Genomic DNA, 26,749 nt, shown 5'->3' with positions numbered 1-26,749 from the left:
ACCACCACACCTGTCCTTCCCTCATCCTCCAGGCCCTACCCACCTGTGTTCTTTTTCATTACAAGAGCCCCCTTTCCCCTTATTATTTTCCACCTTTTCGTAATCCTCTTTTTATCCTATCATGTCTCCCTTTTCCATCTTTTCATCCATTTCGTTTCTTGGTTGCTTTGCAGGACATATGCGTACCATGGCAGTGTAGAGCAGTCGGAAGTCGTCCAAAATGGAAAGAAGCCTTTTTGTTTTTTGCTCAATGTATTTTGGTTTTGATTAAATGCCAATCAGTTCAATAGTCAGGTCATTTACCTTTTTCTTCGATCATTTCAGTTTAAAAGGCATGTTGCTCATCATGCGCTTGTTGTAATGCTAATTTGTATTACAGCATGAGATGTGGATGAACCTGAAGTAAGAAAAGACAAAGGAACATGATGGAGAAGGGGACGGCCAGACCTATTTTTGTATTGTCACCATGCTGTGAATTCAGGGAGCCAAGCACAACCTGGGTTTGGTGTTTCTGTAGCGGCAGTCGGCTGGAAACCTGCAACAGCGCTGTGCATCATAGTAGTTCTATTTCTATTTAGTCATTCAAGAAATATGTTTATTGAAGTTGACATACAGGTGAGTCTGTGATCAATCAGAGGGCAGAGTAGCCAGATGAATCAGAAGGAGTCGTTTTTTGTAATAATGACAATATTATACTTTGTTATAAAGTAATAATCAGGAGTAGGATATTTTAGGTTATCATTATTATAATTACTCTTCAGTCAATTGATGCATAAAATAAAAACATAAATGTAGACAGTGGTTCCATCAAATTGTGTTAAATCAGGGGGAATCCTCAACAGTTTATCAACAATACACCCATAATATTTGCCTACAGTGACTAAACTAACTGATGAAGTTTCCCTGTTAAGCTTCTGTCAGTTGAGTGGTCCTTTACAGTGTGTTATTTAGTGGCTTTGTCAGAGCACTAAATTAAGTTCTCGCAGCTCTGTTAATCCAAAGGATGTAATAACAAACCAACCAAAAAAACAACTAACCAATCAACCGAATAATCGTGATTAGATGCTGCACTGATTAAATCATCAGAAGGCTCGGTTCCTCTTGTGAATTCTAAAAACAATAATAATAATAATATATAGATTTGACCCTATATTTTTGGTTATGAAAACATTGGTCCTATCTGACAAATCTATTTAAAGTCAAAATAAGTCAATCTTGTGCTTTTTTTGTACTAACGGTAGGCTAAAGGCTACTTTGTATTCTAAATAAATTTGTTATTACATCCTTTGTTAATCCAAAGGATGTAATAACAAACCAACCAATCAACAATTTACCAATCAACCGAATAATTGTGATTAGATGCTGCACTGATTAAATCATCAGAAGGCTCGGTTCCTCTTGTGAATTCTAAAAACAATAATAATAATAATATATAGATTTGACCCTATATTTTTGGTTATGAAAACCTTGGTCCTATCTGACAAATCTATTTAAAGTCAAAATAAGTCAATCTTGTGCTTTTTTTGTACTAATCGTAGGCTAAAGGCTATTATGTAAAATAAAATAAAATAAAATAAATGTGAAACAATTCTAGAATTTGAATGGAGGATCTACTTATGGGTCAGAGTAATTAATCAAACCCCTCTTAAAACAACCTACACACACATTCAGCTAGACATTAAACACACGCACGCACGCACACACACACACACACACACACACACACACACACACACACACACACACACACACACACACACACACACACACACACACACACACAGTGGTAGTGGGTTTTCTATGTGTGTGCGTGTGTGTGTGTGTGTGTGTGTGTGTGTGTGTGTGTGTGTGGGGGGGGGGTCAACGAACCGGGATAAACACGGTCATTTTCAAACAGCGTACTCTTTCGCTTGGGCTACTTCAACTCCATCTAGCGGTAAAATGAACATAATGCCAATATTTTATTAACATTTAGATTTCAATTCAGGGCATTTAGCAGCCGCTGTTATCCAAACGTCTCATATAAGTAATTTTGGAAAGAGAAACAACAATATGTCGATGTCTATACAGTAAAGATGTTCATAATAATGTAAGTGCCAAGCAATCACAATTGCAAGGTTAACCCATTCCCCGTATACAACAAAGATAGCTAGGGGAAGATGCTACACACGATGCCCAGTGCTGTACTTTCGAAGTGCCAGGACGTCCAAACATATCATCAGTGCATATCAGGGGTGTTTTTAGGATAGCCAGGGGGGCGAAGCGGTGGGGGGTAAGGAGGGAGGCTAATAGGTGAACTCTGAACAAGTGAGTCTTCTGCGGAAGCTGGTATGAGCGACTCTAGGAACTCGGCAGGCCAGGAATTAATAGCAAAGATTCATCAACATTATTTTTCAAGACTAATATATTTGTTATTTAAGGGAATTTAAACAAGGCAATACCTCAAGGGTTTTTATATATTTTATTCCTAAATGTCCAACCCTATTTACTGTGGGGCGATTTCTTGCTTGTGTTTTACGGCCCTGGGCAAATTTCTACACGGAAGAGATTACAGGTTGCACGCGGGAAACCAGTGCGAGATGGCGGTCGGCACAAGGGCTGAATAGACAACTCTCCTACAAAACAAACTAAACGATACGGTCGTTTGCTCACTTCGCTCTATTGTTTTATCTATTACTTTCGGGGAGATAGCATCACGACATGGAAGGGGGCAAGCCCACCATTCCGCTTGTTTACCAAGCGGTGCAGGCTCTTTACCACGACCCGGACCCCGCCGGTAAAGAGCGAGCCTCGGTGTGGCTCGGCGAGCTGCAAAGATCGGTAAGAAAATGGGAGAGGTGGGAGGATCCGACTGGGGCCTTTACCGCTGTAAACCATCATCAGATGTTAACACTGCGTTGCTGAATCGAGCGGTACTGGAGCAAACGATGGTTTTCATGTTGGGTAATGATATACATGTCGACCGCAGTCCTGCGACGCCATATATTGTCTTAATAAGAGCATATACACTGAATGAATGAATCAAAACAGAGGCCAGGTTTACAGCACGCGTAGCGCTAATTTCGCTCTATCCGCCGGTGGAGATCTACCTTATAAGTTTGACAAGCTATCTCCTACACGGCAGATATTGGTGTACGATAAAGTGTTTTCTCCGTAGAAACGCCCAATATTGTTGCATTTACTGTAGTCATGTGCCTAGCACGGAGAATTAGCATTGTACATATGCTCTGGGGAGTTGAGCCACAGGCCTGGCTAGCCAAATTAGCTCATCGTAGTTACATGCTTGGGGGCTTTTTTTTTTTACTTCAATGTTTTTGGAGTGGATGACATGGATTGTAGAATTAACTGTTGGTCCACTTTGCGTTGCCGCTGAACGGGGACAACTTGGTTGCAGATTAGCCATTCGTTGGCTACACCCCTCGGCTTTCGGGTGCTAATAACTTATCTCTCACTCCTGCCTACGGGGACCCGGTGTGTTTTATGCGCTAGGGGGTTTATTTCCGCATTGGCATTTTCACTCTTCGCAACTTTGTTGTTTTACCCCGGTATGTCAGTACGGTCAGAGCTCCTACTCGCTCAGCACATTCTAACCCCCGGGTGGACGAGCTGCAATGCAGCTACACTGCATTACATTGGCAGCCAAACTATCCACACAGTCCCATATAAGGAGTTTCAGTCCACGATATATTTGAGTTCTAATAAGTAAATATCCGACATAATTATCCGTGGGGAATGATCAATAGAGGAAAGTCACTCTGCTTATGCTATGCAACTTAAAGCCCAGGTCAGCTCTAAGAAATCATGGACGAGTGGTGTCTTTTTGCGTCTATTTTAAGGCAATCTTGTGAGCTAAGTTTAGGTAGCAAAATCACTGAGTGGTTGCATGTATGCGTGCTGTCAAACGGCAATGCTGCTGTTCGTCTTGTTTGTTTTTTTAAGCGTTAAAGGTGTCGCCATTAGTTATTTTTCCTTCAGCAAATATTTGGATGTTGCTGTCATTCCATACTCACAATTTACAATTTTGCATGAAGTATAGGATACATGACAATATATTGTCAGAAGATTCTTCCTGCTCTTTAGAGTGTGGTTTAGCTAGAATTTATTAGAACAATTTCAATCAAAGTCATGATGCTAAGTAATAATATGATATTCTAACTGGGAGTGAGTGCACTGTTTGTAATACAGTTGTGGCGTGGAGCTTCCCTGTACTCTTCTATAGAATATTTGCATTGCAAACAAGTCCCCTAGCAAGTCTTACGACATGCCTGGCGGATATTTGTTTGGTAAGGAATTAGAATTTCGTTTTATTTGTAGAAATTAATGGCCGTAATCATAAACAAATCATCCTATGTGACCACATGGCTGGTCTTCCTATCGCCGCTGTTCATACAAATACCTGTGGTCCATAATCTGTAGCCAGTACCTGGTGCAACTCTACTAAATGCTTGAAACCTGCTCTCCCATTGATCCCACTTTCTCCGCGCCCCCTCAGATGTACGCCTGGGAAATCTCAGACCAGCTCCTGCAGCTCAAACAGGACGTGGAGTCGTGCTACTTTGCCGCGCAGACCATGAAGATGAAGATCCAGACGTCGTTCTTCGAGCTCCCGGCGGAGACGCACAATGCCCTCCGCGACTCCCTGCTCTCTCACATTCAGAGCCTCAAAGATCTCTCGCCCATCATCGTTACTCAGGTGAACGCGACTCCCTCGCTCCCTCCCCCATCACGCCCCCCCCCCCCCCCACACACACACACACACTGCTTGTTGTGGTGGGTTGTCTGGGTGTGGCCGTTGTTTTGTTTGTGTCTGGTTGGTTGATTTATTTGTTTGTCTTTTATTTACCTAAACCTAGATGCTACTCTGCCCCTGCTTGTGTGTAACCGTGTCAAACCATGGAGCTAGAGTTGCCTTAGAGTTGTGTCAAACATTTAGGAGACTACTGCGCAACGTAACCAGTTTGACAGGATTTCCGTAATAGAGTGTTCAGTTCTGGATTTCCCCCCCTGTCTGGTCCTGGAATGTATCACCATGCATTTAAATGCCTCATTAGTTTACTAGGGCCCTAGCGTCCTTTTTTCTTCTTACCAATACCATGAAAAAAGCTACGCAATCTACTGCTTTTGTTGCATGGTGTTCTCTAATCCCCACCCACATTTTTTTTTTGTGCAAGTGGCAATTGATCAACCATTCAAAACGGGTAATTGAGGTTAGAGTTTGCCTTTTTTGTTCCTTTTTATTTTTGTTAAAAGTTTAGATAAACAACGCCCTGTCTTTTTTCTTCTCCTTCTCTCTCAAACAGTTGGCACTGGCCATTGCAGATCTGGCACTTCAGATGGCCTCTTGGAAAGGATGTGTCCACACACTCATTGAAAAGTAATACTTCTGCTCAAACGACATCAATGCTAAAACATGTCAAGGACTTCTAATGAGTTAGTTCAGAACACTATGTGGAGGATGCGTACACTTGTATGACCGGTAACCAAATGGATGGTGCACCTCTTTAAACCCGATCCATTACTGTAATGCATTGTCTTATGAGACTTTTAATAGAAACCATTTAAATACAATCTCTTCCTCTTGTATGTAACAATAGTGGCGTTGAAGAACATCTTTCGAACATCTAATTTTCGATGCAGGATTTGTACTAGGCATAGACCAATATATCTGTTACCAATACCCTGCTCTCCATTTGTGTCAGATATCGGGTGCAAGTGTACCCGTGGCTCTGTGTGCGCTGTTACTCTTCGTATCTTCAGTGCCAGACGGTGCCGTGTCTCATGCATCGACGATATTTGATGCACTGACACCCCACTGTCACTCCAGGTACAACGACGACGTCAGCTCCATGACGTTTCTGATCGAGATCCTGACGGTTCTGCCCGAGGAGGTCCACAGTCGCTCGCTCCGCATCGGGGCCAACCGCCGCACGGAGATCATCGAGGACCTGGCCTACTACTCCAGCACCGTGGTCACCCTGCTGGTGGGTGTGGTCGCCCCTCTCTCTCGGACTCTGACCCTTTCTCTCTCTCTCTCGCTTTGTTATTTAGATGCCCCCTTATGCCATTCACAATATGTCGTTTCACCCCGTCTCTCTTGTTTAAAGTATATCTTGCCCTCTTTCTGTTACAACATTGATGTGCCCTCTTAGGACATTTTCTCTTTCCTGGATTGTACCTCTCTGTCTGTCACTTTCACTCTTTATCTGCTCTTCCTTATTTAGTTTCCCCTATACTCTATTCATTCGCTGTCTGTTTATTGCATCAATCTGTCGTCGGTTTGTCTGTCTCGCTCTTCCTCCCTCCCTCTTATTGAGATTCCCATGCTACGCTATTTACTTTTTGTCCCCGTTTTGGACTTTCACTTTTTCAGTATCTCTCTCTCTCTCCCTCACTGTCTGTCTTGTTCTCTCTCATAGTGAGGGAGGGTCATGATCTCATAGTGTCACACACGGTCTCTGATGACTCGCAGCAGCTGTGTGTGTGTGTGTGTGTGTGTGTGTGTGTGTGTGTGTGTGTGTGTGTGTGTGTGTGTGTGTGTGTGTGTGTGTGTGTGTGTGTGTGTGTGTGTGTGTGTGTGTGTGTGTGTGTGTGTGTGTGTGTGTGTGTGTGTGTTCTATCCCAGTTTCCTCTTGGTTTTGCGCTCCCTGGGACGACTGGACTGTGATCCGTGTTGTGACAGTATATCTGAGCAGCAGTAACTGCACCACCCCTGACCCTCAATACTACCATCCACATTATTCCTCTTTCCTAGCAGGCCATGCCAGATAAAACAGAATTAAATAAGAAACAGCCATGCCTGATTTTTAATTGGAATACCCTCTTATATTTCCTTCCCAGTGACACAAATCTCGTTGCTCGTGCGTTGATTCAGTTGTGTTTTCATTCTCCCAGACGACGTGTGTAGAGAAGACGGGCAACGATGAGAAGATGCTGATCAAGGTGTTCCGCTGCCTCGGCAGCTGGTTCAACCTGGGGGTTCTGGACAGCAACTTCATGGCCAGCAACCAGCTCCTCATCGTCCTCTTCCAAGTGCTGGTGAGTCCTGCTGCGCTGCTGTCGCCCCTCTTGGCCCTGTACAGCCCCCTGCTGACGGGACCGAGGAACAACACATTCATATGTTTGCCATGTTTCACGCCTGGCATACATTTTTTGCATTCCAAGTAGTGCCGACCAAATTAATCCATTAGTTGAGCAAGTGAATTAAAAGAGTAATCATCATTTTTATAATCATTTCATTGCTGTGGTAATTTATCGCGTATAGTTGTGCTGCTTGTATGAAATGCGTCATAAATATACCAGTCCTAACATTTTCTTGGGGGCCGAAAATATGTTCTGAACCTAAATTAAACTGCGATGAAAATACTTGGCTGTTCACCAGCCCTGATCCTACAAGTTGTAGCATGGCTCGCATTGTTCACTGTGGTAGAAGCAGTTGATATGGAATGTTGACAACAAAACATTTTCAGTTTAAATTCATGTTGTTATAAAAAACTATTTATTTAAAAACGCGCCATTCCATGTAAAACACGTTATTTATCGTCAAATAACACTTTATTCAATGGCAAACTTTATGAATGCAAACCGATGAAATTCAACATAAACATGTGTTGCTCAATAGTATAAAGACAACCCCAGTCATTCAAGGTAAACCAACGCGTCGATCCTCTTGTGTCTCCCTGCAGCAGAGGGACGAGACGTCCACCAACCTGCACGAGGCGGCCTCCGACTGCGTGTGCTCGGCGCTCTACGCCATCGAGAGCGTGGACACCAACGTGGCGCTGGCCATGCAGCTGTTCCAGGGCGTGCTGACGCTGGAGACGGCCTACCACATGGCGGTGGCCCGGGAGGACCTCGACAAGTAAGGGGAACCCACGCGCGCACAGGCAGCCTGTTTGGGTCCGGGGCTGTCTGGCTGGCTTGTGTGGACTTGTTTACGACTTTTACTAATGCTGAGGGATTTGTCTGTTATTTATGCGTACGTGTGTAACCACACATGTCACATATTTGGCCTTCTTGGTGGATAAACCATGCCAACAATGTCATAGGATTAGAGCATTTATTTAATTACACAAGTATTAAGCACATATGGTTACCATCATGTTTGTTACCTAGCGTTGGGTAAGCTTACCCTAAGATGTACTGCGGTAGTTTTACGGTAGCATCGACGGACGCAATTTGGCCTTGAGTTGTTAAGCGTATCCTTTAACTTTGATTGTGTGTTTCCCAGAGTGCTGAATTACTGTCGCATCTTCACGGAGCTGTGCGAGACCTTCCTGGAGACCACGGTGAGGAGTCCGGGCCAGGGTATGGGGGACCTCCGCACCCTGGAACTGCTGCTCATCTGCGCTGGACACCCCCAGTACGAAGTAGGTATCCCGCCGAGCATGTACACCCATAGACGCACTCACTCACACATTCTCACCCTGGTAACCCTATACCGCCGCATGTTGCAGGCAAGGATCATGCTAAGGGCATGATAGTTTAGTGGTTAGGGTTTACGACTCCCGGCCCAAAGGTACTAGGTTCAATCCCTGATGTCTGCCGACTTACCTTTAGGCATACATGGGCACAGTGCCCTATCCCCTACCTGCTCCTAAATGTCAAGTGCCTGAATGCACCAAGTAGCTTTGGTGGAAAAACGTCTGCTACATGACTTAAGATCTTGATAATTAAATCCCTGCATCTTTATTATGTTGCATGGTACTGCATTGCTGTGGAGGCCTATGGAGGGCACAGAAATATTGTCCTTCACTGTTAACCCTGCCTGCACTCTGGGTCCAAAATTATCTTTAACAATGATTGGTGGAATCTACCTGCCAAGAGATTCTTTTGAAATGTAACCCTGACATTTCATAACCCGCCAAATGGTGAACTCTGTCCACCGTTGGCAGGTCTTCGCTCTGGACCTGGAGTCCTCCTATGAAAACAATAAAAACAAGTCCCATCATAGCCACCGATCCCTTGCCATCCACGCCAGTACACGCGGTGCAGTATCGCGACGCCAAGGATGTTGACGTGTTGGTTGTTCACCTGCAGGTGGTGGAGATCTCCTTCAACTTCTGGTACCGGCTGGGCGAGCACCTCTACAAGACCAACGAGCCGGCACTGCACGCCATCTTCCGCCCCTACATCCAGAGACTGCTGCACAGCCTCGCCCGCCACTGCCAGCTGGACTCCGACCACGTAAGGAGACCCCCCCTCCCCCCAATCCGATGACCGTCTCCTTCCACAACGAAGGCAAGAAGCTTAAAGGCCGGTCGGCTGACTCTTTGATTTGTGTTTTCTATGACAACGTAGGAAGGAATCCCCGAAGACACGGACGATTTCGGGGAGTTCCGCATGAGGGTGTCCGACCTGGTGAAGGACGTCATCTTCCTCGTCGGCTCCATGGAGTGCTTCTCCCAGGTAGGCGTCGCCGCGCAACAGCCTTTTCCAAAGGGTCACCGCCTCCAATCAGAAGCAAGAAAGCGTTATCTCTGACCCGATTTTTAAAAAAACAAATCAACGGTTGTATACAGAGAGCCTATGTTCAGGGACTAGCATGCTACAACCCTCACCCGGCCTTTACTTCCCCCTCCCAGCTATATTCTACTCTGAAGGACGGGAACCCTCCATGGGAAGTGACGGAGGCTGTTCTCTTCATCATGGCCGCCATTGCGAAAAGCGTAGACCCGTAAGCAAATTGGATTTTTGTTTTATTTTTTATTAATAAATAATTTGTATGTACTTTAATTCATTTATCATCTTTGGGTATATTTATATTTAATTCATTAAATTGTATTCATTAGTCAAGTCTATTTGCAATTTATTAAATATTTCTGTGCTGACTACATCATAACAAAGGTCAGTCGGTCTTTGGATATCCCTATTTGATCAATCATGTTTCAATAATTGTTCAAGCATGGTTGGGAATTTGCCTGCTATATTGCAAGGCTGGCTTCATTGTCCTGTCAGGCTGGTCTCGTCCTTTTTGTCCAACGGCGGTCCACCTGTTTATTAACACCACCCCTCCCCTCCCCCAGTCAGAACAGCCCCACCCTGACGGAGGTGCTGGAGCAGGTGGTGCAGCTGCCGGAGACGGTGCACATCGCCGTGCGCTACACCAGCATCGAGCTAGTGGGCGAGATGAGCGAGGTGGTGGACAGACACCCACGCTTCCTAGGTGAACACCATTGCCCCCCCCTCCCCCCTTTAAGGATTTCCAATGTTGCTCATGCTTAGAGGAGCTCACTTGTTTTACGTATAATGTCCCATCTGCTGGTACTGATGCAGTGTTTGGTGTGTTTTGGTGATGGTCCTAGGTGCTGTCCTTGGTAAGATTTTGTTTGGTCAGCAAGTTGGCTGGTTTTCTGGTTTTTAGCGGAACGCAAGTAAACACTTTGACACAACGTTTGGGTGACAAAGCACATCATCTTTGATTCAAGTTCTCTAAGTGATAATCAGCACGATCCATTCTTTTCAAATTAATTCCCACTATTCACACATGGTCGTATGTACTGTACTATTCCTCTTTTCATCACCTGTCTCCCCTGTCTGTTCGATGTGACCCCCCCCCCCCTCTCCCCCTCCCCAGACCCTGTGCTGAACTACCTGATGAAGGGCCTTCGGGAGAAGCCCCTGGCGTCGGTGGCCGCCAAGGCCATCCACAACATCTGCTCGGTGTGCCGCGACCACATGGCCCAGCACTTCCAGGGCCTGCTGGACATCGCCCGCGCCCTGGACTCATTTGCCCTCTCCACGGAGGCCGCTGTCGGCCTGCTCAAAGGTAGGGGCACACCAGCCGTCCCGTGCGCACTGAATGTCGTAGTAATAATAATATGGATGCCTGGACACACGTCTGACTGGCTACCAGCTGGCTGACTGGGCAACGACCTGTCCCCATAGACGACACCTTTCCCTGGCTACTGGCCAGACCCCCCCCCCCCCCAGTCCCAATAGACGGTACCATTCCCTAACTGATTTTAAAATGTTTGCTTGCATTGCTACTATGCTTGTCAGTTATGGCACTCCTTACAATCCCTGGAATCTCACTCTGCGTTACTGCCCAAGATGTCTTCCCTGCTAGTTAAGGGAGTGCGGGGGGGGGGGGTCAAATATATGTGGCCGGTTCCCTTAGTAATAGTAGTATCATTATTGGTGCCATTCGTTAATAAATAGTAATCCTTCCTTAACAGGATTCATTTCTTAACCATTAGACCCAGGCGTGATCCGTCTTGAGGTCCAGGGTTGTATTCCCCGCTCCCCTTGACTGTGATTGCTCATGGTCCGTGCTTCCTCTCCCTGCAGGCACGGCGCTGGTCCTGGCTCGCCTGCCCCTGGAGAAGATCGCCGAGTGCCTGAGTGACCTGTGTGCAGTGCAGGTCATGGCCCTCAAAAAGGTGGGTGTGGCCTCTCTCCCCCCCCCCCCCCCCACCCCCCCCCCCCCGCGGTGCAGGATTACCAGCGTGATCTTTATTTGGGGTTGGGTGACCAGGGTGTAAAAGAAAACTTTTGCTCGTCGTAGAGAGATTGTATGTATGCAAAAACTGATGTGTCTTTCCTTGTATGGGTCTCTGTTTATATATAGCTTCTTGCTCAGAATCCAACCAATGGAAAAACGGCCGACCCCACTGTCTGGCTGGACAGATTAGCCGTCATTTTCCGGTAAGGATTATTATTGTTATTTTTTATAATGATTAATAAATGCCTCTTAAGGTTTTAATATAGCTGATACTGGCAGCTTCATTAGTCATAGCTGTCCACTCATTGACTTGTGGTTTCTTTCCCAGACACACAAACCCAATTGTAGAAAATGGACAAACGCATCCTTGTCAGAAAGTTATTCAAGAGGTAAGTGGCTTCTGTCCAGTTTTGAATATCTCCTCGAAGTCTGTGGACTTTATTCCCCTTAATTCTTAACCCTGTGAACAGTGTTTCAATGTCGAGCCTCATTAAGTGTACGACTAACAGAATGACCCTGACGTCCTCGTTCCTCCCCCCCCCCCCCCCCCCCCTACGTCACCCGTCAGATCTGGCCCGTGCTGTCGGAGACGCTGAACACGCACCAGGCGGACAACCGCATCGTGGAGCGCTGCTGCCGCTGCCTCCGCTTCGCCGTGCGCTGCGTGGGCAAGGGCTCGGCCTCGCTACTGCAGCCCCTGGTCACACAGGTGGGTGGAGCTCCCCCCCCCCCCGACCCCGTCCCCTAATGTCCCCTCCTCCCGTCCCCTCGTCGTCGTCGTCCCCTGCTGTCTCCTTTCTGCTTTGACTCCTCCCCCTCCTTCCCCAACTCCCCCATCTCCCCCTGTAGCACGCCGATCGCCCTCTTCTTCCTCCTCCGCTCTCTCCTCCTCTATCCCCTCCCCTTTATCCTCCGCTCTCCTCTTCTTTCCCCTCCTTCCCCTTCATGCCGGTTGGCTTGGCGTGGATTGAGAATCACGTTGCATACGTTTTGACTGAAAGTGGTTTGAATTTGTGCTGATTTGGCTGGAATGTTTTCTTTGGGAGACTGGGGGTAGCTGAACTCCTGAGTGGAGTAGGTTCAAGTCCGGGGTTCAATCCTCTATTCAACCTGAAGGCATCCTTGAGAAAGACGCCTAACCCTGTACCTAATGTTGAAGGATGCGTCTGCCCTTAGTCTGTCTCTTTAGATAAAAATCCTAAATGAATCCTTAGCAATGGCAAATTTGACCTATTTATTACTATATGGTTCTTCAGTGACACAGTTGTTGACCCGTTTTTTCCTTTTTCCCCTTCGTTCTGCCCCCAGATGGTGAGCGTGTACCAGGTGTACCCCCACTCCTGCTTTCTGTACCTCGGGAGCATCCTAGTAGACGAGTATGGCATGGAGGACGGCTGCAGACAGGGCCTGATGGACATGCTGCAGGTAAGCAAACGCACGCGCCTGCTCTCTAGATGAGCCTCAACATAAGTCGCTCCATGGATAGTTAGCCAGCGACTAGCCATCGCCTTTTTCTGTGAACTTCTTCCGAATTAAAATGCCCTGCTCTTTACAATACGACCCCTGTGTCACACAAGATCGTTTAAAGGCTGCTCAGTAGATGACCAATTAGGGTTCAATGGTCGACATCACAGGATGGATCTTCAGATGGCACCACCGCCCCCCCTCCCCTCTGGTGTGTTCCCCTGTTGACTCTCTCTCTCTCTCTCTCTCTCTCTCTCTCTCTCTCTCTCTCTCTCTCTCTCTCTCTCTCTCTCTCTCTCTCTCTCTCTCTCTCTCTCTCTCTCTCTCTCTCTCTCTCTCTCTCTCTCTCTCTCTCTCTCTCTCTCTCTCTCTCTCTCTCTCTCTCTCTCTCTCTCTCTCTCTCTCTCTCTCTCTCTCTCTCTTTCTTTCTTTCTTTCTCTCTCTCCCCCCCCCCCCAGGCTCTGTGCATGCCCACCTTCCAGCTCCTGGAGCAGCCTCTGGGCCTGAGGAACCACCCCGACACGGTGGACGACCTCTTCAGGCTGGCCACCAGGTGTGTAGTCTGTGATGGTTCTAGGGTTGGTGGTGACTCAATTGTTTCAAGTGAGGCTGTGTCAACATGGCCTTTTACTGTAGAGCGTTTGCAAATACCGCAAGCCTTTACATTGTGTCGTCAAGACGATGGGAATCTTATCAGAATGGAGGCTGCAAAAGACTGGATAGCCGTATTCATAGATGCAGTCTCAAAGGGCTTTACAAGCCATATATACAGGACCCCCCTTACCCTAGCCCCCCCTAATGGCAAGAAAAAACTCTTGTTTAACAAGTACAAAATCTTGATAGAACGCAGACTGGTGGTTATCGGTACACAAGAAACCCAACGCAATGATAAAAAAAATAAACAATTGCATAACTATGAATGAGGTTGGAACAATGCATCACGGTATTGACGGCCCGCGCCCCCCAGGTTCGTGCAGCGCAGCCCCGTCACCCTGCTCAGCAGCGGCATCATCGTCCACATCATCCAGTGCGCCATCGCCGCCACCACGCTGGACCACCGGGACGCCAACTGCAGCGTGATGAAGTTTGTCCGCGACCTCATCCACACGGGGGTCAGCAACGACGTGAGTGGTCCCCTCTTCCCTCCAGGACCACCTGGGAGGGACACTAGGGTCTTTGGGTGGGGCTCCTCCTGTCCCCTCTTCCTCACCCTCCTCCCCCCTACGCTCATTCCCGTCCTTTGCCGGATCAGCTTGGTAACATTAAACACTAGATGGCAGGAGGAATGTATTGTAATGTAACATTTGGGGAAGGCTTCAACTCTTACTTCCATGTTTATAACAGAAAAACAATCAATTGAAAGTGTTCTGTGAGGAGAATATGAATCTATGCCACAGTGGGGGGGGGGGGGGGGGGGGGGGGGGGCGCGACGCCTGGCCATGTGTTTGTGCGGTATTAGAGCTTTTACCTTTTTATTAACTCGATACTGGCCAGAAAGAGGATTTGAAATCGGCCACAGCATTGTAGACGTGACTCCAGTCCATTGTCATGAAGAACAAAGCCTAACCTCCCATAGTGCATTCTGGGAGCAGGAGTAGGCTTTCCTCCATTAGGTTTACTAAATTCAAACAGACGGTTGGCCTTCCAACTTCTGTAACCACAACATGAGCCAACTGCGTATCACCTTACTGTGTCGGTGCCTCCGCTGTGCGCAGTTCTCTCACACCTCCAACGGGGGTCGCTGTTTCTCTCCCTCTCTCTGCAGCACGAGGAGGACTTTGAGTTGCGGAAGCAGCTGATCGGCCAGGCCATGGAGCAGCACGGCCAGCAGCTAGTCACCCAGCTCATGCACACGTGCTGCTTCTGCCTGCCGGCGTACACGCTGCCGGACGTGGCCGAGGTGCTGTGGGAGATCATGGTGTTCAACCGGCCGGTGAGTTCTCAGACAGTGGTGCGCCCCCCCCCCCCCCCCCCCGAACGCATCCAGGGGCAGAACTAGTACTTGTAACGGATCGGGTGGTCCCATATTTCTGAGAACCCCGTGGAGATACATAGGGCGTTCAAATATTATTCGATAGCTGTATATGCTCAGTGGCTTTTAGTGACAATGCGAGCAGAGGTTTCAACCAAATCTTCAACCACAAAATGCCGTCGGTTGCCTTTTAGTGTGCCGAGGTGCAATGTGTTGGGATTGTTTGCATAGAACATACTCATGTTTAATGTCGAAAGACAATGAATACAATTCCCATCTTAAAGATCAGAGTGACTATGTATTAAGTCATTTTCTCATCCCTTAGGGATCGACAGTTCGCTCCCTTCTCTGTCCCCGCCTGTGTTGTGCGCTCGTCCCCGGACCAGTTACCACATGGCGGGTACCTATCTGTCACTAACACTCGTCGATCCCCCCCCCCCCTCAGACGTTCTGCCGCTGGCTGGAGGTGGCACTGAAGGGCCTTCCCAAGGAGACGACGGGCGGGGCCGTGACCGTCACACACAAACAGCTCACAGACTTCCACAAGCAGGTCACCAGGTAAGGCGGAAGAGCGTGCGGATTCCTTTTGTAGTCTGCCTGCGTGTCGAGGCTCGCTCCTCACCGCATGGCGCTGCGTGCCTGCACCCGTCAGCCCCTTCTCTTCCCTCCCTCCCTCCCTCCCTACCTTCCTACCTTCTCCTCGGATCATCAGTCACATCATATCGCTCTGGTTGAACCTGATTGTCTGACACGCACTGATTACTTTGGGTGTAAACAAAATCATATTGATACTCTGGATCAGGACCAACTACAACATTTACAGTATGTGTTGGAAGAAAAAGACTTGAGAATTTGGTCTTTATTGGTTAATCAAATGCATTTCAACAACTGAGGCTATATCAAATAGTTTTGAACACACTTTGATGTTAAACCATGAATGATGTCCGCTTTTCTTGTTTGGCTCAAGTTTCGATAGTTGTTTGTTTGTCCTTCGCCGGCATGTCTTTACCCCAACTTGTGGTTCGCCCCTCACTGCAGTGCGGAGGAATGCAAGCAGGTGTGCTGGGCCATCCGAGAGTTCACCAGACTGTTCCGATAGCCACGCCTCCCGACACTAGCGCCGCCAGGACACCACCAGGTAACCAATCGGAACCCACCATAGAAACACACGCCCCCAGAAACAAAACTCCTCCTGAGTTACAAATTCTACGCACAACACGCAGCCGTAAACTTGAACGAAAATCTATGTTTGTGTTTTGCCTTCTCTTCAGGTTAAAATCTTTTGTTTGGACGACATTCAGAGGTGACGGCAAAAATTTTAAAACGAACGCTGAGGACAGCAGACGAGAACCTAAAGGGAACTCCGACTGGAAGGTTGGCTGGACTTTGCAAATCAGGGGCAGGGGGGAAACCGCAAGAACGCAAACTCATCTACCCGCGTGATTTGAGCGACGGGGTCAAAAAGAAAATATATATACACATATATATATATCTCTATATAAAGTTTGCGTGGAGCCCAAGGAGACGGGCCTTCCCCCGCTCTCTATAACCCCACCCCCCCACCCACCCCCGCCCCGCCCTCCCTCCCCCCCCCCCCCCCCCCCTTCACTTACTCACTCACTCATCACCCAACCAACCAACCAATCCACCCAGACACCTCCCCCCTCGTGGCCCATTCAGGTGCTACGACGCCTCACCGTCGCCCTGGCAACACCCAGTAGGCAGCGCGGACGGACGGATGGACGGACGGACGGCCGCCGGATGGAGCGGGGTCCAGAGAGGAGGAGCCCACCAACCCACGGGCAAGGCAGCAAAAGGAGATTAGCAGCCATCTGCTGGGGGGGTCCCATTAAGACTTGTCCCAGAAGAGTTCAACTTTAAGCGGAAGGAGAGCGAACGCGTGCCGAGGAGATGGAGATGCCGATAAAGAGAGCCCAACCTCAACCCACAACAACAACAAAGGATGTGCCTGGTTTCAAAACATGGAAATGCATCAAAAAGACGTTTTTTGAGTTTTTAAGAAAAAGAGAGCTTTATTTTCATGGAACATGTCTTTAGAACATTTAATGTGGTCGTTGTGTGTGCGCGAGCGCGTGTGTGTGCCATATCGGAAGAGTGCAACCGCAATCCCACGCTTGCTCTTCAACGAATGGTGGCCGGTGCCTGTGGCGGCATTTAGATGGTAGAATCCGGGGGGGGAAATGCTGAAAATTTGGCGTCACCTTTGACTTTTTTTTTTTTTTTTTTAACATGGTTGGCTGGAATTTTAGTTATCCCTTGCCAGGGGATCAAACGCTGAGACAAATATGGTTTGAACTCGGTCGGCAAAAGAAAAAACCTCTTTTTCTTGTCATGTGTGTGAGTGGCTGATTGTGTGTGAGAGTGATTGAGTGTGTGTGTGTGTGTGTTTGAGTGTGCGTTTGACAGTGTGCGTGCGAGTGTACCTGTTCTTCCAGTTGGTATCGTCCAAACCATGGGAGGAACGGACACCACAACATCGAATGATGTAGCCTTGTTGTAAACAATTAAAAAGGATGGAGGAGAAAATCTGATTGTCACCGTTATTGCGAATCTGAATTCTGTATAATCCATGTCCAAGTTGGTTCTATCGAGACCTCCACCTCTGTCCCGGTCAAACTAACACCAGTCCCACCAGCATAACATGGCATCATTTCTCCTAACTAGTTTTGTTAATACCACTTATGACAACTTGGTAACTTGCACTCTAAGACAATAAAAGGCTTAATGTCCGATACGTGTACATAAAAACATTGATGCCTTATTTTTTTGAGCGTTTACAGATTGCTACTTTTTTATGTGAGCTAGTCCAGAGCTGTTTGCATAATTTCACCCATGGCGTTTTCCTGCTGCAAACTTTGATTAAATCACTGGGGGATGTCATCCTGCTACAGGCTAATCGGATATCTTGTTATTTTTAACCGCTGGTGCTGTTAGCCGCATGGTCTGCAAAAACCGGCTCCTGTTTGCCAAACCATGGGGCCAGACGTGACACGTCCTGGTGGTTAATTGCCGTCATCCGATCCTCGTAGCTGGAGCCGTGGGGACGTGGATGGTGACTGGATTAGGCCGAGGAGCTCAACAAAAAGCCTCGTATCCACTTGCAGCAGCCACCGTTACATCACCGCTCTGGAATGTGCTTGTGTTCATGGCCATGTTAATAGGTCAACAGAGCAGGACATGAACTGCTTAATGTATAAAGGGAAAACCTGCATTTTTATTTAACGCATTAAGTACAGCTTTTACTGAATGAATCGTTCATACTAAAGCCAGTTTTATTTCCACAGAATGACTGAAGTTTTTCAAGTCGAATAATTTTTATGGCAACTACACACAAACAAAGAGGCATCCGCTAACCCCATAAGGTACAATACTGTGACGGCAATTTTTTTAAATACTTGACACCAAAAAATGTGCTGGCATTGAACCGTCAGACTTGCATGTAGGCCATTGAAACAACTCGACGCTGCACAATATATTGTAGGAGTCAGGCGCGTCGGATCAAGGCATTTATAAAAAGACGGAGGACGTGGTCAATGTGACCAACACGCAAATATAGTCTCTGGGGGCCAGCAGACGACGCACACTTTAGGTTCCTCTTGTAGAGTTCCAAAGAAGTGTAGTTCTTTTTTTGGACGGTTGCTGGTCTATGTCATTACTTTTTTTCCTCAAGGGACATGCGGCCCCCAAGGGCCCTGAGCATGCTGGCTCTGGAGGAGTCGCTGGAGCTCTTTGAACTGCTCCACCGTCTGGTCCTTGACGTCAGGATTGGAGATCTGCAAGCGGATGCTGTCCGTGGACCAGCTGAGCTCCCCGGAGAACATCTCCGTCAGGATCCTGGCCACCACGGGGACCACCTGACGAGAATGGGGGAAGGGGATTGGTCCGATTAGCAAGAATTACCATTTATGTATGAAAATGATATCTCACCTTTGGTTTGACTACAGCCCTGCTGTAGTCAAGCAGACCGCTAGCTACCCGTTTGTTGCTAGTTTATTCTGCTCAACCTATAATCATTTATAGGTGTGTAGAATAAACTTTTGAAATCAGACATCACAAAGCACACTGCCTATATGTGAAATGAGTCCTATGGCCAGTTATATCTTCAACGCTGACTATACGTGTCCACGCTCCTCAAAGTGCTGACCTGAACAATAATGAGCTTCTTCTCCTTCGGTTTCCTATCCGGCCAGTCTTCACCAAAGCAGAAGTAGACCTCGAAAGGGGGAGGGTTCGGGGAATCCCCCTTGTGGAACATGATCAGCCCTATTCGTGCACAGAAACGCAAGACTCTTACCTGTTTATAGGTTTATGGTATTGTGCTTATCTAGCATCACACGTTGAGCATGGCAGGCATAGTCTTATGCATTCGATATCGCTCCTAGTGACACTGCAGGCCCGGCAGATAAACAATGATGGGGGTAGCTACTAATAATCCATGACATTTATATAGCGCATAGTCGGTCGCTTTACAAGACGGAACAACTCTGGAAGGCAAAACTGAAAAAAGCAATTTGAATTCTTCAGTTTTTGCAGCGTGCGTTTCAATTTGAACCCGTCAGCGGACGGCGTGCGCCGTCACCACCCACAGCCGGAGACACGTCGTCGCCCACGCTCATCTCCCGCGTCCCGTTACCTTCCAAGAACTGGTTGAGGCTGAACACCTTGATCTTCTTCTCCCGCTCCATGGGGTTGGGCGGCCCGTGCTCCGACACACCGGGCCCCGACCAGTACACCTTGCACTGGCAGAGGCGCACGGCGTAGATGTCCTGCTCCCAGATCTCCAGGATCAGCCCGCGGTCCATGACGTCCAGCAGGGCCTCCGTGTAGAACCTCTGCTTCTGGTTCTGCATGTCGGCCGCGCCGGGGAACAGCACCTGCTGCAGGGAGACGGGGCCGAACAGGTCCACCTGGCCCAGCGTGGGCTCCAGGTGGCCGTAGTACAGCCGGCAGCCTTGGGGGTTGCTGACCGTCTGGGAGCGGGCGGTTCGTCCGCGGTACTCGAACTTCAGGTCCAGGTCGGTCACTGGGGGGGGTAAGAGGGTCACGGATACACCAGAATATATTAGAATAAAATAAAGGAACAGACCTCTCATTGGCTTTCACACGAATAAATGCAAGTTGAAAAGTGCCTTTCTCCTTCTCAAGGACAAGGTTCAAGTGGGCATCAGAGCAAAAACACACAATCAACATTCCACATTAACAGTACAAGGAAGTCAACTTCAAAAGTCAGTTGGCAAGGAGTTTGACTGTTAAATGAGGTTGCCGAGTGTGTAGAAGGTGTCAGAGATTTAGTGTGTGGCACCAGTCAGAGGGAAGGGAGACGGGGACTTGAGCCCCAAAACGATGAATCAACGTTGCTGCTCAACAGGTCCTTTCTTGAGCACCACTCCCAAATCAGTACAACCACGCATCTGCTGAACTGCTGATATTATTGATGGAAACATAAAGCACGAATCCTCCAGCAGGACATGTGCAAGCAACTTCACTTAGCTCACACCAAAATAATAAATAGGTATTATGGATGCATATTACAGCAGTACAGGATAGGTTTGCCGTTATGGATTTCAGCACTCAAAGCCCTTGAGCAAAACAGCATATCTCTGAATACTCCCTAATTACCTATTCACTGAGTCAGCATTCACTGAGTCACTTTGGATAAAATCCTGTTCTACATGTCTAAATAAGAATAACATCATGGTTTTACATAACTGATGCCAACCTAACCCCCGGTATCACTGTTGCACGAATAAAAGCAAATCACCTTTTAAAATCCCATTCTATACATTATCCAAGGAGAAGTCTCTTGGGAATGGCTTGTGTAGTGCAGAGCCAGACGTTCTTGAGCACACCGTGGAAAAAAACGAGACACACTTTCCACCGCCGGCCACCAGGGAACCAGTCCCTCCGTTCACCACACCTCAAGGCAGTACGCTGGAGTGTGCCAGCAACAGGGCGCGACAAACGGATAGACGGGAGCGAGGTGTTTACAGACTAGGGACCAATCCCACTTAATCCCCCCCCCCGCCACACACACACACACACACACACACACTAAGTCTATGGTGTTAAGTACAAAGGAAGAGAGGGCATGACTCACGACGGCGATTAGCGTTTCTCCTTGGAAGGAGAGAGAAGTTAGTACTCACATGGGAGGCTGCTCAGCAAGTCAAACTTGCAGTGCTGGGCCTGTTCTTGGGCCTGGGCCTGGGCCTGGGCCTGGGCCTGGGCCTGGGCCTGGGCCTGGGCCTGGGCCTGGGCCTGGGCCTGGGCCTGGGCCTGGGCCTGGGCCTGGGCCTGGGCCTGGGCCTGGGCCTGGGCTTGGGCCTGGGCTTGAGCCTGGGCCTGGGCCTCTCTCTGTGTCTGCATGCCCGGCATGGAGCAAGTGTCCATGGGTACGGCCCCGGCGTCCATCCCCAGGGCTCCTGGGAGGGGAGCCGCCGCGGCGGCCACAGCAGGGGGCAGCATCGGGGGCGTCTCCACGTGCACGGGGGCCACCAGCCCCCCCAGCCCGTTGGGCAGGCCCCCGAGGGGCCCGGCGTGCACGACGTCCACCTGAGGCATGGGGATGACCCGGGGGGAACCGAAGGGGCCGCCGAGAGCAGGGGTGAAGTGGACCATCTCCACCTCACCCCTGTGGTAGTTGAGGAAGGCGGACACGTCGCTGGGCCTGGGGTCTGGGGGACGGAGTAGGGACGCACACTTTGAGACAGTGGGGGAAGGTGGTTGAACGTTTGCATTTCACGAAAACATAGATTCACCCAAGTTTACCCTTCCCTTAACTTGCCAACGGATATTTGGGCATTTATTTGGTCATAAATATATATGTTGATATAATAGGAATATCTTATATGTTGATATAATAGGAATATTATATGTTGATATAATAGGAATTATTCTGACACTCCTATATAATAGGAGTGTCAGAATCATTGTAGGTTTTCTATGCCCAGCTATTCTTTCATGAAAGTACATTTCCGTAAAGAAACTTTACTTACCGATAGTGAGATCGTCAAGATTCGGCATCTAGGGTAATACAGGAATTTGCAATGATTATCATCTGTCATTCTAAATATATTTAGAATTGTTTGCACATTTCTCCCTCCTTACCTCCTCGTCGTCTTCATCCACAGCATCTGAAAGAGAATGCAAGGAACCACGTCAGGCTTCGAGAACGACCATTCTCTGAGGATTCACTATAGTAGATCAAATACATATTGATGACTTTTGAGGTTGCTGCCATCTAAATAAATAAAGGCACTCCTGCCACGCCCCTATATGCCTGGTCAAATCTGCCCGCGTGCGCTTCAAGGAAGGTAACCAATCACAACGGAGTTGGGTTGACAGGAGGGGGGCGAGGGGGCGGACAAGGACGAAGCCGAGCATTGACAGAGAATGCTGAAAGCGCCCAGATGAGAGGAAGAGTTTCCCAAAAATCGACATCCTTTTTTTGTATATGGTTAAACATGACTATCAATCATTATAAAAACGTTTATAGGTCATAAAAGTCGAAATAGTTTTGTTTATGGGTCCCCTTTAAACAAATAGCAAGAAAGTAATTATGGGTGTATTTTGAGATTAAAGGATTACACTTTATGAGGTTTTCTAACATTAATATGACTTCCCCTGGCCTGCCCGTGGTCCCCAAGTAGCTAGAAATGGCATTAGGTGTAAAATGAGCACTAGGTATCCTGCTCTGCAAAAAAAAAACAAAGCTCAGATGCGCCGATTTGGAATTTTCCCCGTAAGTCGACATACGGGGGGGGGGGACATGATACTTGCCCTTTCTCTGATTTGCGTGCGCGTGTGCTTGTGTGTGTGTGTGCACACACATAGTAACGCAAGTGTTGTACAATTGGTTGTTATTTGGATAACCGTTCTGCTCTTGGTGTTATGGCGCATAACATGTCGGGTTCTCTGATGTCTCTGGTATTTCCATAAATTGACTCGTAGTGGGGGTTATCTCAGCCATGGTTGAGAAGGAATTGGGGGAAAGGAACTTTGACTTTGACTCCCTGAAGTACGTGAACCGCAAAAATGAAGGAGACAGGGATGGTTACCCGCGATTGCCTTCCACCGTAGCCTTGCTGCCCGTTGCCGTGGAACCACCGCCTCAGGGCAGTGGTAACTCGGCGCTGCCCCCCGCCCGCTGCCGAGGCGGTGGTGCCTTGGCAACGGGAAGCAGGGCTCCGGCGGGAGTCTATCGCGGGCAACAGTCCCTTTCTCTTCCATGTCGTGGTTCACGTCTACTTCAGATTGATGTGGAAGTGGAAGAACCAGAGACGTCGGAGAACCCCACACAGTCGTTTGAGATTCATAATATCGTCTGGAGGAGCACACAGCTTAGGCAGTGATAATATATATTACACGATTTATTTAGATATAGAGCTCCAGAGTGTTCCAGAATATTTACAGAACACGGCCAAAAGCTGTGTGCGCCTTGCCATTGAGATACATCCACTGTAAACACGAGCACATGGTACCGTGGCAGCAAGCTGCTCAGGGCCGCACCCCCACCCTCAACCCGCCTCTAAAAAACGGCACATTTGTGGAAAACTCATTGTGGGACTGGCTCGTAGTGTCTGTATTTGTGCACCAAGGCTTAATTTGTTGAACGTCTTCAAGTACTGCATTAGGGGCCCACTAACACCTATGTAAAAGCATCCATAAAGTAGCATGCCATGGGACCTTTAAGGAACTTAAAAGGTCCCTTCGAGTTTTTTTTTTTTTACTTGATACATTTTTCGACAATTTTTCTAGTTAGTTAGTTCTAATTCAGTGAATGAGTTTTCTTTTTAACCTTAGAGGATAAAGGACGATCATTCAATGCAAACATTTAAAAGTAACATGGCATTTTTCCTGCCCTTTAAGTTTGACACCTCAGTCCCAAACGTCCTCAGAGTGTTTGTGAACAGACTCAAGAGGGTAGCTGGCATACTAACCTCCGTTCCCGGGCTGGTCGCACACCTCGTAGATTTTGTAGGGCTTCACAGGGTTCTCCTTGGTCCCGTCGTACATCAGTTTGAACTCGCGGCTCTTGTTGAGGGCGCAGCGCAGGTTAGCCTTCCACTTGGCCGGGTCGGGCTCATCCACTCCCTCCTGGTATTTGCCTGTCTCCAAGGCCCAGGCCTTGGGACCGCAGAGGAAACACGTTCAGTTATCAAAAGGCAAACATACCAACCAACATTCACAAGGGCAAGATTATCATAGACAAGATGGAGAATGGATTTAACCAAATGACACCGTAAACTAATGATATGAGGAATGTCTGATAAACATCGGTACAAAATGAATGAATGATGTACCCATGTAATCCCTTTGAATCAGCACCTTAAGGTCAATTCGTCACATTAATACTCCCTACATTTTTCTTCCCGGTCTATTCTTTAGAAGAACAAATGAGGAACTAAGCTGCCCACAAGGAAATGGTTCCATGTGATTTCACAAAAATTGTGTTTGAGAAAGTGAAATGAAACCGTTGGGGCGCCTCAGGCACAAAAAGTCTGGAAAGGAAGTGGCATGGCTAGTCTTACTTTTGTATTCTGTTGCAGGTCAAACGGTTAGAATCCAAACATTGCTAAATGCAGGAAAAAATAAAATTGCGCCATGCATCCGGTAGACCAACACTTGCATGTGTTGTTGTATAAATCGATGATTAGAGCGGGTATGGCTCGTCTATGGTGCACACTGACTAAGTGTGAAAGCTCAAGACTGACCCAAAAAGGTGTCAAAATAAAAAGACAAAAATGAAGGGGAAGTGCTTAAAGTCAAACCTCACACTAATATTGAATACATTTTTATCAGTTTCCGCCGATCTTGAAATCAGATCAGCTTCTGTGGCTCATCAGCTATATTGGCTGGCTACGCATTTTAAAGCACACACACACACACACACACACACACACACACACACACACACACACACACACACACACACACACACACACACACACACACACACACACACACACACACACACACACACACACACACACACACACACCTTGAAGATGGTGTTCTCCTCCTCCGACATGGGCAGGTGGCGTGTGGCGTGCCTCCAGGGTATCTGGAACAGCCGCTCCTGGTTGAGCCAGTTCAGGCCCGGGTAGCGCCCTCCGTTCACCTGGGCCAACAGCCAGGGCTTCAGCCGGATCCGCCGCGGCTGGATGCTCATGGTGGAGGACTGGGGGGAGGGCAGCTGCCAGGCTCGGAAGGGGGGGGGCGCGAGTAGAGCTGACAGGTATGCTAGAGCTGGATGGTTGCCAGTGTGGAGAGCGATGTCGAAGGACTGGTGCTCCTTTCCCGGGTGTCTCCTGTGAAGGAGACACAGCAAACCGTACACAGCTGTGATGAAGCCATGCCATTCCTCATCGTTCTGTCTGTGTTGGAATCCGATAAAAGAGGCCTCAGTCTTAAGCCATTTCGTTCATCTGCTTCTTTGGTAAAGATAAGATATCGATGTTAGAATGGCAGTATTTCTGAAGGTAACAAGCTAATGTTTGGGTTATGATCGCTTTAAATGAATAGTGGAGACAGGGGAGCAATGTGTCGAATGACTACGTTAAATCTGAGGTTTAAACTACAGAGTAGATGGTAAACGTAATTAAAACACATAATGCATTAGGTGTGTGTGTGTGTGTGTGTGTGTGTGTGTGTGTGTGTGTGTGTGTGTGTGTGTGTGTGTGTGTGTGTGTCCCACCTTTTTGTGAAATAAAACATTCGTTTCTGTTTGTTTGGAAGATGAAGTGTGCCGACAAGCAGTCGGAATGTTTACGCACTCCTTATGTCAACGCATTCACCGCAATGCGTGAGTGGACGCAAGTAACTCACTATATAGAAACAAGGGGTCTTAACTCCCGTTCACGAGGGTCTACTCCGCAACGGACTACCACCACTAGGGTCTCTAGCTTCAGTCGGTATAACTGTGTATGACGCAAAACGTCGGGTTTGACCAGCCACCAGCTAGTGGTGATCTCGTCGGGTAATCTTTGGAGAGCATGTAGCCTTTCTGATTGCGAGATCATAAAATAATTGTCCGCCATTGGGCACTTAGTTGTTAAGGTTACCTCTTAGCAAACCAAAAAAAGCATTAGTCATAACTTTGAATATTGTAATCATTCATGCCGTTACATTAACATGTCAACTTGCCTTATCTTCACAACAACACCAGGGAGGTCCTCGCGCTCCGAGTTCAGCGGGCTACTCGATCCGAAACTTCTTCACAGCAGCTGGAGACCATCGGCGATTACGTGTTGCTGACATGCAGGTGTGTGGGTCTCAGTCGTCAAAAGACCTCCGAATAAACCCCCAAAACTTGGGAAATAATACCAGAAATGTCACACTGTTGGAAAATGCATGAAATGCACCATGAAGCGGCGACTCATGGGAATGAAACACATTGTGGAGCGCGTTGTTTGCAGAACTAACACACAGGACAGGTACCACCCTTCCGGGTGTCTCGGCACTTTCAGACGGAAACAAGCGATCCGTGTTGTTACGCTTCTCCACACTCACGCCCGGCATGAATAAATATAAAAACTAACACACATATCAGTATGTGTCAGTTTGTGTCAGGAAATCATCCTGTTGGATCAAAGTCAACCTGACCGTCCGTGATTGATATATAAATCCGACCTATGTAAATCCGACCTCGCTGTAAATGGCACGGTAACATTAATAATTATTGAATTGAATCACAGTCAAGTCATTATGTTTTAAGTTGTGGTTTTTGATTTTCATACTTTTACTAAAAATGTCATATTATTATTAATAATATTATACGGATCAGAAATACCATAAAAGAAAAATCTTTAAGTTTTCGATGTGATTGAGTTGTAGTCCTGTTTGTGTCAGTT

At 47.7% G+C, this 26,749-nt stretch overlaps 2 protein-coding genes across 4 annotated transcripts; one reads left to right on the top strand and one right to left on the bottom strand.

Annotated features, from left to right (window-relative positions):
* Positions 1-2,317: 2,317 nt before the first annotated feature.
* tnpo3 (transportin 3) lies at positions 2,318-18,289 on the top strand. Of its 2 annotated transcripts, XM_060039070.1 has the most exons (24): positions 2,318-2,820; positions 4,493-4,693; positions 5,301-5,374; positions 5,825-5,981; positions 6,892-7,035; positions 7,683-7,858; positions 8,228-8,366; positions 9,037-9,183; positions 9,298-9,405; positions 9,582-9,673; positions 10,023-10,162; positions 10,302-10,313; positions 10,574-10,765; positions 11,287-11,378; positions 11,567-11,643; positions 11,769-11,829; positions 12,009-12,149; positions 12,749-12,865; positions 13,363-13,457; positions 13,872-14,028; positions 14,670-14,837; positions 15,322-15,434; positions 15,915-16,014; positions 16,148-18,289. In XM_060039070.1, exons 1-23 carry the CDS (start codon positions 2,701-2,703, stop codon positions 15,973-15,975), a joined length of 2,784 nt encoding a protein of 927 aa, XP_059895053.1. In that variant the 5' UTR covers positions 2,318-2,700; the 3' UTR covers positions 15,976-16,014; positions 16,148-18,289. The 2 variants fall into 2 exon arrangements, with proteins under 2 accessions (XP_059895053.1, XP_059895054.1); XM_060039071.1 differs by lacking the exon at positions 10,302-10,313.
* Positions 18,094-26,488, bottom strand: irf5 (interferon regulatory factor 5). Of its 2 annotated transcripts, XM_060039072.1 has the most exons (9): positions 26,043-26,488; positions 24,898-25,207; positions 23,837-24,023; positions 22,005-22,030; positions 21,893-21,920; positions 21,044-21,571; positions 19,531-19,920; positions 19,042-19,160; positions 18,094-18,751 (listed from the first exon to the last, which is right to left on the bottom strand). In XM_060039072.1, the coding sequence occupies exons 2-9, from the start codon at positions 25,066-25,068 to the stop codon at positions 18,563-18,565; spliced, it is 1,638 nt and encodes a 545-aa protein (XP_059895055.1). In that variant the 5' UTR covers positions 25,069-25,207; positions 26,043-26,488; the 3' UTR covers positions 18,094-18,562. The 2 variants fall into 2 exon arrangements, with proteins under 2 accessions (XP_059895055.1, XP_059895056.1); XM_060039073.1 differs by lacking the exons at positions 19,042-19,160; positions 26,043-26,488 and having other exon boundaries at positions 24,898-25,135.
* Positions 26,489-26,749: the final 261 nt, after the last annotated feature.

The sequence above is a fragment of the Gadus macrocephalus genome, chromosome 19, assembly GCF_031168955.1.
Source record: "Gadus macrocephalus chromosome 19, ASM3116895v1".
Classification (NCBI taxonomy): Eukaryota; Metazoa; Chordata; class Actinopteri; order Gadiformes; family Gadidae; genus Gadus; species Gadus macrocephalus.
This window is presented reverse-complemented; position numbering and strand designations above follow the sequence as displayed.